The sequence below is a fragment of the Brassica napus genome, chromosome C2 (assembly GCF_020379485.1).
Source record: "Brassica napus cultivar Da-Ae chromosome C2, Da-Ae, whole genome shotgun sequence".
Taxonomy (NCBI): domain Eukaryota; kingdom Viridiplantae; phylum Streptophyta; class Magnoliopsida; order Brassicales; family Brassicaceae; genus Brassica; species Brassica napus.
Genome location: NC_063445.1, coordinates 15,136,718 through 15,152,164, shown reverse-complemented (window position 1 = coordinate 15,152,164; position 15,447 = coordinate 15,136,718). Strand labels below are relative to the sequence as shown.

The window sequence follows — 15,447 nt, the reverse complement described above, 5'->3', positions numbered from 1 at the left end:
GTTATTCAAGAAATATTAATAAATAAGATATGTTTGAAGTTAGAGCTTGATGCATAAAAGATGAAAATTTTAAGAAAAGGGTGAAAATGATGGAAGTTTCATATGAAATGAATACAACAAGAATCAGTTGGAAATAACTGAACGAAGACACTCAAAATTAGTTGCACAGAAAGACCAAAGCAGAGTTAGATAAAATGGAACAAATAGTCCACAAACTTAAAAAACAAGTAATCAAAATTGCGTATAACTCTACAAGCTAATTTTTTTCCATCTGATTGCAATCCCAGTTTCGATTCAGTTCAATAAAACTAGGAAAAATCAGAAGTAAATATTCATACTAACAAAACAAAGTAGTTGACCAAAAAAAAAAGAGTAAACAAAATACTTGACCAATTATAGATGCACAAGATTTTTTTTTTTTTTACGTCTGATTAATTATGCTATTACAATGATGAGAAATTACATAGACGATTCTACAGCCGATAATTCTACCATCATATGAGAATGCACGTCTAACTGCATCGCTCTGAGCCGCCCTATGAGATCCATGTTCGATGATACGCCTTTACACTATGCTGAAGACCTCTTGTAACCATTTTTCTCCATGATCTGCATAATTTGCGTTTTCTGGGGTTTGAACCCCAGACCTTCTGGTGTATAAGTATTAATGAACCATTAGTCAACCACTGGACTAAGGAGGCTTCTACAGATGCACAAGATCAACAATTATATATCACCGATCCGACATAAATAATCGCTGTGACTCTTGCTATTACTATAAGTAAATGAAAAAAATTATTTTCGTGATTTAAGTGAATATAATAAATTATGTTCTAAAATATCTTTTTCCTTCTGCTGACAAATGAAAAGAATACATTTTCGATTAACACTAAACCAAAAAAAATCGAGAAGAATAAACATGCTAGATTAGCCAAAGAGAATGTGATTTTAGTATTTAATTTCTTTTATAACGCTGAAAGTAACATAACAACAGTCTCTGGTGTTACACCAAAAAATAAAATCTTTGTTGTTCACAATGAAGACAAAGACAGCAACAATAAACCACCCAAAACATAAGAAAAGGATGTCAGTAGACACCATAAAACTATGGGGGTAGCGAAAGATGAAGAGGAAATACATGATAGTGTTGGGTCAATTTTAGTATTTGGTTAAGGAAACTTTTGAATAGACGTTAGAGACACATACATAATCAAGAATCACAGAATATATTCAGATATACGGCAATCAAACATAAAACTCTAATACACAATTAAAAAAAATATTAATAAAATACTACACATAATTTCATGAAAGATGACAAAAAATAAAAATAAAAATTCATGAAAATACAACACAAGAGAACATATTTCCATTAAAAATATAACTAAAATGAATACTAAAAATAATAAATTATAATGCCATAAAATATATCTGATAACAAATAAAAATCCAAACACGTAAGAATTATAAATAAAAGTCAAATGTTAACAAAATAAATATATATGATCTAATTAGAAAACAAATTATATATATTATATTCAATTTTACAAATATTTCATAAAATTAAAATATATTTCAATATAAAATAATATTAGTGTAAACTCAGCCGTCCCTAGTATCTATAATAATACCCGAATAACAATACACAGGGATCTTTAGTATAGTATTTAGCTATATAAAAAATCAAACCAAACTAAAACCACGTTATTTTGGATCAGTTCTGCTAAGCTCTGACAAATTAAATAGTAAACAAAAAAGCTCCTGAAAAAATAAAAATACTCATTAGTTTGCAGTTGACTGTCTCGGGGCCAACTCCTCTGAGGTAGTTAAACCGTAACAAACTTACAGTTACGATAATAGACGGCCGAGATGCATCTAACAACCAAATCAATTTCAACCGCTAGATCTTGACGAGATGATAACGAGCTTGATGGCCCTAATCGTAGATTCTGATCACTCCGAGGGTAACAGACTCCGTTTCGTTTCAAATTGAAGCGCCTAAATTCATTCCACAGAGTGAAAGAGAGAGATTAGTCTTCGTCTTCAACGGTGATGAAATCCCAGAAACCCTAAGCTTCACAGACGATGCCGCTTCCGATAATGGACACTTGCCGGAAGCGAAAGCGGAAGCCGAGCGTGTACAGTCTCCAACGACTGGGAGAAGAAGAGTTCCCGATTAGCCGGAGCGGGAGCTTCCGAGACAACGTCAGGGTTTTTCTCCGGGACTTCGCGGAGGTCGAGGATTATAACGTCCGCGGATCGCCGGTTTGGTGTACGCTCCTCAGCCGCGAAGCGAAGAACACTGTAATTCCTCTCTATACAATCGAAGAAGACGTTGTTCGATCCTCGGAGCCTTACTGCGATCACTGCCGATGCACAGGTTCGTTCCGCTTGGGTTTTAATCGTTTTCAAGTTTCTGATTATAGAAATTGGAATCGGATGTTTATTATCATCAATCGTATTGGGTGGTTGAAGAGATTGTAGAATCTGGGTTTCTTCGCACTGGAATCATTTTCGATTTAGGGATTATGATTTGTTGATTGATTGAGTTTCTGAGTATGGGTCGATCACTGCAGATGCAAAGGTTTGTTCCGCTTGGGTTTAATCGTTTAAATGTTTCAATCGTATTGGGTGTTTGAGGAGATTGTTGAATCTGGGTTTCTTCGCATTGGAATCAATTTCGGTTTAGGGATTATGAGATTCTGAGTATGCGTTGATCTAAAGAGGGTTAACGATTTGGTTCAGAGATGAGTTTGCACTTTGATTTTGTGTTTTAGATGTCAAAATGAATGAAAGTTTGTTTCTTTTACAGGATGGAGCAATCACTTTGTGTCAAAACGAAAGTATCATTTTATCATACCGGTTGATGCTGAGTGGGATTTGCCTCTAGAAGATGATGTATTCGATCTGCAGACTCATCTTTTGCATGGACTGATTCACACTAATGGGTTTGGTCATTTGATCTGCGTCAATGGTCTGGAAGGAGGGTCCAGATACTTGTGCGGACGAGAAATGGTTGATCTTTGGGATCGAATATGCACCAACCTCGGAGCAAGGTAATGAAACATATATATTATCCTTTTGTGTTTGATTGGAGATTGAATGAATGTGTATATATTGCAGGATGATAACTGTTGAGGATTTGTCCCAGAAGAGATCTTTGGATCTTCGATTGTTGTACGGTGTGGCTTATGGACACTCGTGGTTTGGGAGATGGGGATACAAGTTCTGCCGCGGAAGCTACGGTGTGACCAAGAATGATTACGAGAATGCTATAGAGCTTCTCGGTTCCCTTGAGCTTGATCAGATTGAGTTTGATTTTGGAGAGCATAGACAATGCAAACGGATCAAACAGGTTTTCCGGCACTACAGAGAAATGAGTGAAGGGAATTTGAAGACATTCAAGGATCTCTTGCGGTTTATCCTCATCATCAAGTCTCATGCTCCTCAAAAGAACAAGCTTCACGCTCCTCCTCCTCCTACTCTCTCAACTGATTCTCCTCTGAAGAAAAGATCAAACAGGTTGTTTATGAAGAAAAGTGATGCCGTGGAGAGTGAGAAGTCTCAGGGATACCGGAGTTACAACACCGTAGCAGCTAATTTGGGAAGTAGATGGCCTGTGAGGAGACTGGAGTATGCAGCTGAAGTAATCGTGGAGGCACTAAAAGAGATGAAAGCACTGAAGCAGAGTGGTATGACTCGGCAAGATGTTAGGGATTCAGCTAGATTGCATATTGGAGATACGGGTCTGCTAGACTACGTGTTGAAGTCGATGAACAATGTGATTGTTGGGAATGTTTTGGTTCAGCGTTATGTGGATCCTCTTACAAGGATTCTTCACTACACAATACAGGAGCTTGATGATGCTACTAAACTGGTGGAACAGAAGAAAGATGCTGTGATAGAGGCGGTTCCTTTGAGGGTTGTCAGTGAATCAAAAGCTGGAGGTCATGTTCATGGAGATCTGTTGTTACTATACACAAATGTGCTCTTGAACTATCCAAAATCCGAGTCAGTGAGATCTGCAGCTCAAGTAGTCCTAGACAGCAAACACTTCGTAAAGGAGTGGCCTCTATGGGACAACGATGACAAAATCTTCCGGTTTGTTTGTCGTATCAATAACCCAAGTTTGATTGATTTGAGAACAGAACAGGTCACAGAGCTGCCTCCAGGTGAGCTCGTCAAAGTCTCGTTACAAGCCACGGTCTTTGATCTAAAGCAAGCCATCGAAGAAACTTTCAGAGACACTTACTGCATCTTGACAAACTTTGAGGTGAATGAGATCGATGAGCTCAAGGAAGATGATGATGATAGCAACTTGCTGTTTGGAAAACTCGAGTCTTGCTCTGCTTTGACTGTGAGAGGAGGTGGGATTGATTTGGAATCAACGCTCAAGTTCCAAGGTGGAAGCGACACATGGATGGTGAAATGTGTTTGCAGAGCTAGAGATGACGATGGGGAGAGGATGATTTCGTGTGATGTCTGTGAGGTTTGGCAGCACACAAGATGCTGTGGAATTGATGATTCAGATACTTTGCCTCCACTTTATGTTTGTTCGAGTTGTTGTGATGAATTTGCAGAGCAGCAGAAGAGAGTTTTGCAGCCCAAGTACGAGTTTCAGAATCCTGGTCAGATGTTGATGATTGGAGCAGCGGATGATTACTTCGCCGAAGAAGATGAGGGATGTCTTGGAATGATGATGTTTCCTTCAGAAAGTTTCGTTAGTGAACAGTTCATTTTGTAGACCATTTTTTTGGAGTCAAACCAAACACTGATGATTTTTTGTTTGTAGATAAATCATTCTTTTGTAATGAACCCAAAAGGGGGAAAAAACCTGTATATACATTTTTTGTGTTAACGAAGTAAAATGCATTTGTTACCATTTGGTCTCTGGTTTTACTATACTTGTTTAGACTTCTTCCAATCCAACCGGAGTTCGGATTGCTTGCATATCAAGGTAAAAAAAAAATTTTCCAACTGATTGATGTAGCATACTATATATGTATAAGCTACAGATGGGTTACCATCACTACCATGTCATGCCTCTATTCCTAAATCAGGTTAGTGATTAAGAACCCGAAAATGTAGCTCACTACCGCAAAGAAACTATCAAAATGGACCAACCCCTCATAGACAAGCATCCATGCCTACTCCACAATCATTTTGTAATGAACCTTAAATCAATAAACTGAATTAAAATTCCCTCCGAAGGGGAAACAAAATCGACCTGGAACTTGAACTCTTGTTTTTTTGAATCAAAATTGTCTATGATTTAGAAAACAAATGTTGTTTCCACTTATTACCAAATAAAAGTGAATTAAGAAGGCTTCTTTAAATGCATAAATTCAATTGAAGAATCAGAAACATCAACAAATCCATTCGTCTTCATATGTCTATTCATCATCTTCAACAACTCTGTAACTTTCTCCTTCGTCCCTTCTCCACATCCAACTTGTAACATCACAACAAGCTTCTTAAACGCACCTAATCGCAACGCTTCTTCAACCTCAGTTCCATCTCCCGTTTTGCAAATCTTCCACATCACAGAAACCAAACTCTTCTTCGCAAACTCTGAAATCTTCAGAATCTTCTTCACCAGAATCGGCATCACTAGCTCGTTTCCTCTCACTATCGTCCTCCCTTCGTTACTTTCACAAATCGCGTCTAGAACCAGTAACGCTTTCTCGCAAACGCTATTCTCTGAGTCAACAAGCATCTCCACCGTTGAATTAACCAGACCTAGTTCCATGAATCTCGAGGTAGTCTCTGGCTTAGCAGAGATCATGTGGAAGATCGAAGTCAGGGACGACGAATCGCGAATCGATTTCACCAGCGCGTCGAAGACGCCGTTAATCGTAGCTAACTTGTCAACGTTTGCTTCGTCAAGAGATAAAAGCTCCTTGACCAAAAACGCGGCGTTTTGATCACCGCTTTTCAGAAACCCCACTATACGCGTAAATGACGTCGTGGAAGTTAGATTCGCTTGACCTTTCGACCCAATCGGAAACATCCACGTCAGCAAAAGCAAAACATCCTCCAACAACTCCGACGCGTTTGCGTTTTCAGAAAACGCGTTGAAACAAACGCAAAGAACCAATCCGACGCCGTTCGCTTTAAAACATTTCGTGTTCCTCTCACTCTCTTGCACTAACCTCTTCATTTTCTCGACCATCTCCACACACACCACGTGATCTCCACGCCGCGTCGCAGACAATAGCTTCCCGCAAATCTCGATCGCTTGATGACTTGAAATGGGAACACGTGGTGTCGGAACACGATCTAACGATGATCCTTTAGCGACGCACCATTCTTGGATCATCCTCCGAATCGCGTGGTTCGGTGTCTGTTCCAAAGTGGCTAGAACCGTGTTAGTCACCGGACACGTTTGGTTACCTGACTCAAACCATTTCTCGATGTTTTCGCGGTCGTAGGTAATCCCCGAGGCGATAATCACCGGGTCTTTCATTAAATCGTACGATATCGGACACTGAAACTGCGACGGAATCACGATTTCTTCCTCCTCCTCCGAGGAACTGATCGCCGGAGTTAGTATGTCCTTCTTGGCTCCTCCTCGCCGTCTCATTCTCAACGAAAGTCCCATAACAAGAGGAGGTTAAGAAAAAATAAATAAACTTTCTTTGACTGTCTCATACTAATGAAGGAGACAAGTTGGGAAGAGTTTATATATGTTTTGTAATGTGATGATAATGGTTGGTCATAGGTTTCTGGAAACGCGAGTGGGTCAAAGTGAATGAAGAAGGTTTTTATGTCGTATGATTTGATTATTCGCTAGCTGTTAGGAATCGGAAAAATTGACCGTTGAATGTTTGAAAATCTTGAATGATAAATTGACAACTAATGCGGAAAGAAGAAAAATATTTAAGTTCGAGATTTAACTTATTATTTGGGGTTAGGTTTGGGTTTTCTATTTCTTTAAAGGTGTGAAATTACATACATACTAATATTCAGAGCAGTATATAGTCTGTTTTAGTACTTTTTGCCAAAATATGTTTCACTAAGTTCTTTGCTTTAGATCTGAACTGATGACAAAAAAAAAACAAAACAGATCTGAACTTAAAAGAAAAGTTTTACACTAACGAGTTTAAGCAAAAACTTACATACTAATATTCAGAGAAAATATTCTAAAATATAAATAAACAAATATATGTGTATATTAATTCTATAACTATAAATTTAAGGAAGGTTTTTATGTGTTTTAAACCCTTAATTTTTCACAAAACAATTATTACTTTTAATAATTTTAGCATGCAATAAAATATCTGATTAAAAATTCAAAATTTATCAGACATCTGCTGATTAAATATATGGGTTTATATATATGGGTAATTCTCTTAAAAAAGATTTTTTATCACAAAAACCTCAAAAGAAAAAAATTACCAAAATAGATTTTATTAAAGAAAGAAGAGACCCTTATACCATAGATATATAAATACAAATAAATAATACATAAAATTTAAAATAAATAAAATAAAAATTGTATAGTTTCGAATTATATGTTTTCAATTTCAAACTTTCAAATTAAAAAAAATTTGAAATTTTTTTAAAATGTTTTTTTTATTTTTTCAAAAAAAAAATTGAAAATTGAAAATGCTTTTTGAAGCTATATTTAAAATTTTTATTTTTAAAATTTTAATATTTATTGTTAAAAATTTTAAACCTCAATCTTCAGACCATATTCTTTAACTCTAAACCTTAAATCTAGATTGATTAATCTTAAGGGTATAAATGTATATTTACCAAGATAAAAATGATGTTTTAAACATTTTTTTAACACTAAGTGTGTATTTATCTCTTTGATGAAACATTTTGGTTAGAGGTATATTTGTGACAAAAACATTTTTAGAACTATCTTAGAATTTTTCTCTATATGTATTATTAAAATGCAAATATTACATATACCTAAGAATTAAAATGATATATTTTTTTTGAGGGAATTTCATGTTTACCACTTTCTTGGTACCATTATTCATCTTTACCACCACTAAATGAATATTTTCAAAAATACATTTTTTCATTAAGTGTAAAAAGACTTTTATACCATTTTTCTATATACATATATATAATAAATAATTATTTAAAAATAAAAAATAAAAATAAATAAAAATAATAATTTCTTTTTTTTTGTGTTTTCGAATTATACTTTTTCAAATTCGAAATTTTTTATAACTCTTTTTTGAATTTTTTTCAAATTGTTTTTTCAAAATTTCTTTTGAAAGTCGAAAATTATGTTTGAAACTATTTTTAATTTTTTTTTTATATTTTTAAGTATTTATTTATATATTTATTAGAATCATAAATTTCACATTCCAAAAATCCTACTCACCCCTCAACTCTAAACCCTAAGTTTAGATTAGTTAACTATAGAGTTATAAATGTTTTTTACTCTTCGTTAAAAGTGAAGGTAAAATTGGTTAGTGTAAACAATTAAACATGAAAAATAATACTACAAATATAGTATTTTTGGCAATTTTCCTATTTTCTTTGCGTAACTTTACATGCAGTAGTTTTTCTTTAACACAACATGCAATAGTATAATTTTTGTTTTTTAGTAAATAAGTGAGAAATGTTATAAATCAATTGGTAGATGTCCATAACCGGCCCATACACTTAGAGAGAGAGACGGCCCAACCCTAGAGGGAGAGAGGCGGCCGCGAGACTTGCAGAGGAGAGAGAGGCGGCTACAACTTGTTTATTTCCTAATTCGTTTATGTTTATGATTTGTAATCTTTCCTATTATTTTATTTCCATTTATCTCTCTTGTAACCCCTATATAAAGGGAACACTTATTCATCAATACTATACAGAAACTTACAGTTCTAAATCTTTAAGTTTACAACACGTTATCAACACGAAACTCTAAATCCCTAAGCTAATACCCAAATCAAAAAACCCTAAAACCCTAACCCTAGCCCTAAATCCCCGATCATGTCTCTTGTTCCCGCATCTGTTCCAGCTCGCGTCCCCGATCAGCTTCAACCCAAGACGTTTCTGATCCTAGCTCAGACGTTCGCGACCCGAGAGCAGCTCCAGCACGTGACCTCTTCCTCGTTCGCGACAGCATCAGACAGCTCGCGTCCCGTTCGTGTCCAGCTCGCGGCTCAACTCCTTTGGTGGTCCGATTCAACAATCATCTAAGGTTAAAAGGTAATTCAAAACCTAAGAACCCATAATCGAACATGGATTGATTGGTAAAGAATGAAACCCTAAAACCCTAATCTTTATGAATCAAAACCATAGGGTAATAGATCAAAAATCCTAATTGAGTAAATCGAAGCTCTAAAAGTTTGATACCCCAAACCCTAAATCATGTTCCTACATGATTAAAACCCCAAATCGGTTTTTATAAGTTAAAATCCGATAAACCCTAACCCTATATCTATAAACCCTAAATAATATAAATATCAGAATTAATTATACTATAATTATCAAATCACATATTTAAACCCTAATCGAATATTTTGAAATCAAAACTGTTTTCGGTTTTGATCATTGAGGTTTTAAATCTGATTGAATCTGATGCTATGTTGCTAGAATTGTTTGACCGTTAAATTGATAGATTTATTTTCTCATCCTGCTTGGTTAATTTTTCATCTGATTTAAAATTGTTTAAACCGGCCAGCCTGTTAAAACACTGATTGAATCTGATAGGTTGCTAGCTTGCTTTGCTTATATAATCCGATAGGTTGATAGATTGATTAAAGTTTACTTGTTTAAAATCCGAATGATCTGATTGCATGATTCTTGAGGTTTAATATCATCTGCTAGGATTGATAGTTTTGTAATCTGATCTGTTTTAAATAGAAACCCTAAATAATCCGTATGATAAGTTATATTGATCTGATTTTGGATGTCTTTGAGAATTGAGAATCCGTATGCTAGGTTGATAGATTCATGATAAAATCTAATGTCTTGAGGTTTAAGATTGTATGCTAAGTTCGATTAAATTGATTGATCTGATTATATGTTTTTGAGGTTTGATAAATTCAGATACTAGATAAATTATTTACACATGGTTTATGCTAAATATCAATCAGCCTTGAAACTGATTCCTTGAAATTCATGCTTGAAATCTATATTCTAGTATTGCTAATATCAGCCTTGAAACTGATAAATATCAGCCTTGAAACTGATTAATAAAATTGATAGAATCAGCCTTGAAGCTGATTGTTTTGGTTTTTCATGATTGAAATCCTATTTTTGGATCGAAACCCTAAATTGTGTAATGCTTGAATCTGTTTGATTATTTTTTATTTTTGATCCAATTGCTAGTCTTGATAAAACCTAATTGAGTCTGATTATTAGTCTAGCTAAATCTCATACCTGAAACTGATTGATTAATTGCTAAATCTTGATTGAATGTTTTAATATTACCCTTGCACATATTGAATGCGATTGCTAAGATTGAGTGCATCATATCTACTTGGCCGTGTGGGTAGTTTGCATCATATATCATCCTGACCAACATGTTTATGTTATACGCATGATCTGATTATTATCACCTTTGCATGATCTGATTGTTTTAAATTGAGGTTCCATAATTCCACTCCTGTACATATAGAATCAGTATGCTAGGTTTGCATTATAACCATATGGCCACATGAAAACATATAGAAACTGCTTGTTTGGTCGATACCCTTGCTTGATAAATCTGTGTGACTTATTATGCATCATATATCACTTTGGCCGTGTGGCCTTATTGCATTATATCACATTTGGCCGTGTGGCTTGTTTGCTTATTAGAAATGTATTGACTTGATAGCATGTCTTGTTTATGGCCGTATTTTAAATATTTTATAAGATCTAAAATTGATTGATATATGATTTGAGATGTCGAAAATCAACTTGGATTTTGCTGCCCTAAATCTCTCAGGAGATAATTATTTGAAATGGACACTGGATACTGAGTTTATCCTAAAGTCAAAGGACTTGGTGAATGAATCACAAAAGGCGATAATGCCAAATGAGAAAGATTGATACAGGGAAATATTAATTATTAGCTATCATCTTATTAAGAGTCTCAAAGATCAGTATCTGACTATAGAGAATCATCTAGACCTTTGGACAGAGTTAAAAATCGAGATATGATCACCAAAGAACGGTGATCTTACCAAAAGCTCGGTTTGATTGGACGAATCTGAGGATCCAAGACTATAAGTCTATGGACGAATATAACTCTGCACTGTTTAAGATTGTTTCTAAAATGAAATTGTGTGGTGAAAGTATTACGGAACAGGATATGCTTGAGAAAACATTTTCCACTTTCCATGCAAGCAATGTGTTGTTACAACAACAGTACCGAGAGAAAGGTTTCAAAACCTATGCTAATCTTATTTCTTGTCTTTTGCTCGCTGAGCAAAACAATGAATTACTAATGAAAAACAGTCAGATGAGACCACTTGGATCACTACCTGATGCACACGCTACAGAGGACAATAAAGAGTCCAACCACGTCCAAGGAAACGGCCAGCATGGCCGTGGTCGAGACAAATCGAACGGACGTGGCCGCGGTCGAAGATCCTTTGGCCGCAGGCGAGGAAATGGTCGAGACCATGGACGGGACCGTGGCTCATTTGGACGAGGTCATGGTCGTGGCCGTGGATCTTCTTTCAAACCCCAACACTCGACCAAATCAGAGAAATACGTGTGCCATAGATGAGAAATGAGCAATCATAGGGCTAAGACTTGTAGGACTCCCAAGTTTCTGGTTGACCTCTATCAAGAGAGCTTGAAAGAGAAGAATCCTGAAGCCCATATGACTTACCAAGATGATGAAAACGACTTCAATCATGAGAAGGACGATCTTATGGATTATGAAACTTCAGATTGTCTAAAAAAAAAACTGAAGATTGATTTCGACATTTGTAATCTAAATTCTATGTTCTTTGTTTTGATGTTTTTCATTTCTATGTTTTTCATTTCTGTGAACTTGTTTTATTAAAACTTAATAAAAAGAATGAATGATTTTTGAAAACGCCAATATGATTTGCGGGTATGGTACACATTAAGGGCTATGGCCAGATATGTATAAGGGCAAGCATTTAGATTCTTTATATTCACCCAGACAAACCCATTGAGATTATATAGAGATATAAGAATGAATGGTTTCCATATTGAAACAATGGGAACAATGGGCGAAGGAAACAAAGAGTTCCTTCAGATATATGTATAAAATCGCCCAAGGCCATAATGAGTCCTAAAAACAAAAAAACTATACATGCATTCTCTATTGTTCTAGACTATGCCAAGATCAGTATGATAGAGGCAATAGTCATGGTAACCAGAATGGTTTACCCACGAAATTATACACTTTATGGTATGACCGGATTGGCCATCCTGATCCAAAACATGATGCGAAATTGATATTGGAAAGGGGACAAAGAGTTATCCCATAGAATCCCACGTGTGTAGCATGAACACAAGGGAAACTCATTAGGCCATGATGTCCCAAAGCACTTAAAGATTATAGTATGTCCATGAGGGGGCAGTGAAGACAAATCCGCACATGTCCATACTATATATAGCTTGGATGAATCCTTTTATAAATCTGTATTGGCCATTACCCATAGGTCCAAACTCTCAGTCCAAGGCTTGTGGGCACACGAATTTACATGCATCTTAACTAATAAGCATCAGACCATTAAGTGAGCATAGATATTCCCATCTCAAATTTATTACAGGTCATGAGCCAGACATATAACATCTTGAGATATTTGGATAAGCCATCACAAATATATGTGCCGTCTAAGATGGATCCTTAGAAGAGGATGAGGATGGGGATATATGTTGGATATGAATCTCCCACAAATAATGAAGTACCTTGAGCCAAATATGGGTGATCTATTTAGTGGCCAAGAACACGGATTGCAAAGTTTAATGGATCCGACTATCCAACATTAGGGGGAGAAAATAATAAGCTGGTAAGAGAAACAGAATGGCATCGACCATCATTGTCTTGGCAAGATCCTCGGACTAAAGAATGTGAAATAGACGTCCAAAGATTATACATTTACAAAGCTATCTAATCAAATGCCGGACACATTTTCTGACCCGAAAAAGAATGACTAAGTCATATATAAACCAGCTTGTAAAGCACCAACTAAATTGATGTCCAAGAGAGACACAGTCAAGTTGCTACAGAGTCTATACAAGATAGACCAATAAGTTCCAAAAGATAAGAATCCTCTGAAACAAAAGAGAAAGGTGCATAGAATGATAAAACAAATCCGAGGTCAAGGAAACCATCCCAGACATAGAGATAAGGCCGGCCGGCTCTAAGGTACAGGTACCAAACAATGTAGCTTGGGACGCCAAGCTGTAAAGTATTAAAGGTCCTGATAATAATGAATCTCAATCGATTATATCATGTCTGGAACATAATGGAACACAATAAGGAATGTCGACATAAGATGATACAAGGTAGCACTTGAATTTAGGAATATAAGCGAGGATCATGAACCCACGTCAATATAAGAGTGCGCATTCGTAGAACAGATTGAATGGAAACGTGGGGTTAAATAGTTTAAAAAAATCTTGTAGTTGAGGAAGTGGAAAAGTATCTAGTAAAATATAAAAAAAATTTCATGTCCGAGTTCCCTCCGAAGTCACCCTTATATAGAAACGACAAGTTTCTTGAGCAAGGTCAGCGCTCAAGAAAGTCGTATTTGGCCATATGATTAAGACGCCATATGATGTTAAAACCAGTGGATATAAATGGGTATTGTGAGGAATAGAAATCGTGAGATATAAAGCTAATGTTGCACAAAGATTCTCACAAAGACCAATAATAGATTATGAGGAGATATACTCCCATGTGGTGGATGCAACTACTTTTAAGATTTCTCATAAGTCGGCTATATAAGAGAGAAAATTAGACTTGCAGCAAAATGATGTAGTGACTGCATATTTATATGGTCCACTGGATAATGAAAGTACTAGAGGGTATTGAGCTGAATGTACAGCAAGTTCTCGAGAACAATATTGATAATCATCGAAATATATGATCTGAATATCCTAGGAACCACTGGATACAATTTCCCAAACGGTTGAATACCTTAAGAAAGAATTCGAGATGAAATATCTCGGGAAAACAAAATTTTGTTTGGGATTACAACTTGAGTACATAAATAATGGGATCCTTGTGCATCAGATGGCATACACTAAAAAGGTACTCAAGAGATTCAATATGGCAGATTGCCATTCTCTAACCAGTCCCATGGCCGTGAGGTCTCTCGGCCTGGACACTGGCCCATTCCGTCCCAAGATGGACGATGAAGATGACCTAGGTCCCGAAATGCCATATCTCAGTGCCATAGGAGCTTTAATGTACTTGGCAACTCACACACGGCCTGATATAAGCTTTGCCGTGAACCTACTATCTAGGTTTAGCTCCTGTCCGACCCAGAGGCATTGGAATGGGATCAAACATGTTCTTCGTTACCTACAAGGAACGAAAGACTTGGGTCTATATTATACTAACCATAACAAAGATGGTTTAGTTGGCTTTGCTGATGCTGGTTATTTATCAGATCCACATCAAGCTCGATCACAGACAGGATATGTCTTTACACATGGAGGTACGGCCATATCATGGCGTTCCATGAAACAAACCATCGCGGCCACTTCATGTAATCACTCGGAAATATTGGCCATACATGAGGCCAGCCGCGAGTGTGTTTGGTTGAGGTCGATGACCCAACACGTCCGAGCTGATTGCGGGATGGCCGAGTGCAAAAAGCCAACCGTGATGTATGAGGACAATGATGCGTGCATTGCTCAGCTCAAGGACGGTAACATAAAAGGTGATAGGACGAAGCACATATTGCCTAAGTTCTTCTTTACTCACGAGCTTCAGAAAGCCGGTGAGGTCCAGGTCGTCCAAGTACGATCCAGTGACAATTCAGCTGGCCTATTAACCAAGGCACTTCCTACCTGCACGTTCAGGAAGCTCACGCATCAGATTGGGATGCGTAGGCTGAAGGACCTCCACTGAGGTTCACATCAGGGGGAGTAGTACGTGTTGTACTCTTTTTCCTTCATCATGGTTTTGTCCCACTGGGTTTTTCTGATAAGGTTTTAATGAGGCAACATTAAGCGTATTACAATCTGTGTATGGTTATGGCATCCAAGGGGGAGTGTTATAAATCAATAGGTGGATGTCCATAACCGGCCTATACACTTAGAGAGAAAGACGGCCCAACCCTAGAGAGAGAGAGGCGGCCGCGAGACTTGGAGAGGAGAGAGAGGCGGCTACAACTTGCATATTTCCTAATTCGTTTATGTTTATGATTTGTAATCTTTCCTATTATTGTATTTCCATTTATTTCTCTTGTAACCCCTATATAAAAGGAACACTTATTCATTAATAATATATAGAAACTTACAGTTCTAAATTGTTAAGTTTACAACAAGAAATTAATATTTAAATGT

The 15,447-nt window shown here is 36.4% G+C and overlaps 2 protein-coding genes across 2 annotated transcripts; one reads left to right on the top strand and one right to left on the bottom strand.

Annotated features, from left to right (window-relative positions):
- The first annotated feature begins 1,822 nt into the window (after nt 1–1,822).
- Nucleotides 1,823–4,879, top strand: LOC106375767 (PHD finger protein MALE MEIOCYTE DEATH 1-like). Its single transcript, XM_013815756.3, has 3 exons — nt 1,823–2,380; nt 2,813–3,056; nt 3,124–4,879. Exons 1-3 carry the CDS (start codon nt 2,086–2,088, stop codon nt 4,742–4,744), a joined length of 2,160 nt encoding a protein of 719 aa, XP_013671210.1. The 5' UTR covers nt 1,823–2,085; the 3' UTR covers nt 4,745–4,879.
- A 343-nt stretch (nt 4,880–5,222) lies between these two features.
- Nucleotides 5,223–7,446, bottom strand: LOC106375769 (U-box domain-containing protein 20-like). Its single transcript, XM_048748236.1, has one exon. The coding sequence runs from the start codon at nt 6,599–6,601 to the stop codon at nt 5,318–5,320; it is 1,284 nt and encodes a 427-aa protein (XP_048604193.1). The 5' UTR covers nt 6,602–7,446; the 3' UTR covers nt 5,223–5,317.
- Between the last annotated feature and the right edge of the window lie 8,001 nt (nt 7,447–15,447).

Excerpts from the sequence above, each read along its gene's own strand:
- LOC106375769 (XM_048748236.1), bottom strand. The coding sequence starts at position 6,601 with ATGGGACTTTCGTTGAGAATGAGACGGCGAGGAGGAGCCAAGAAGGAC.
- LOC106375767 (XM_013815756.3), top strand. The coding sequence starts at position 2,086 with ATGCCGCTTCCGATAATGGACACTTGCCGGAAGCGAAAGCGGAAGCCG. Across the intron at positions 2,381-2,812 it reads CGATCACTGCCGATGCACAG|GATGGAGCAATCACTTTGTG; the intron begins GTTCGTTCCGCT and ends TTTCTTTTACAG. Across the intron at positions 3,057-3,123 it reads TGCACCAACCTCGGAGCAAG|GATGATAACTGTTGAGGATT; the intron begins GTAATGAAACAT and ends TATATATTGCAG.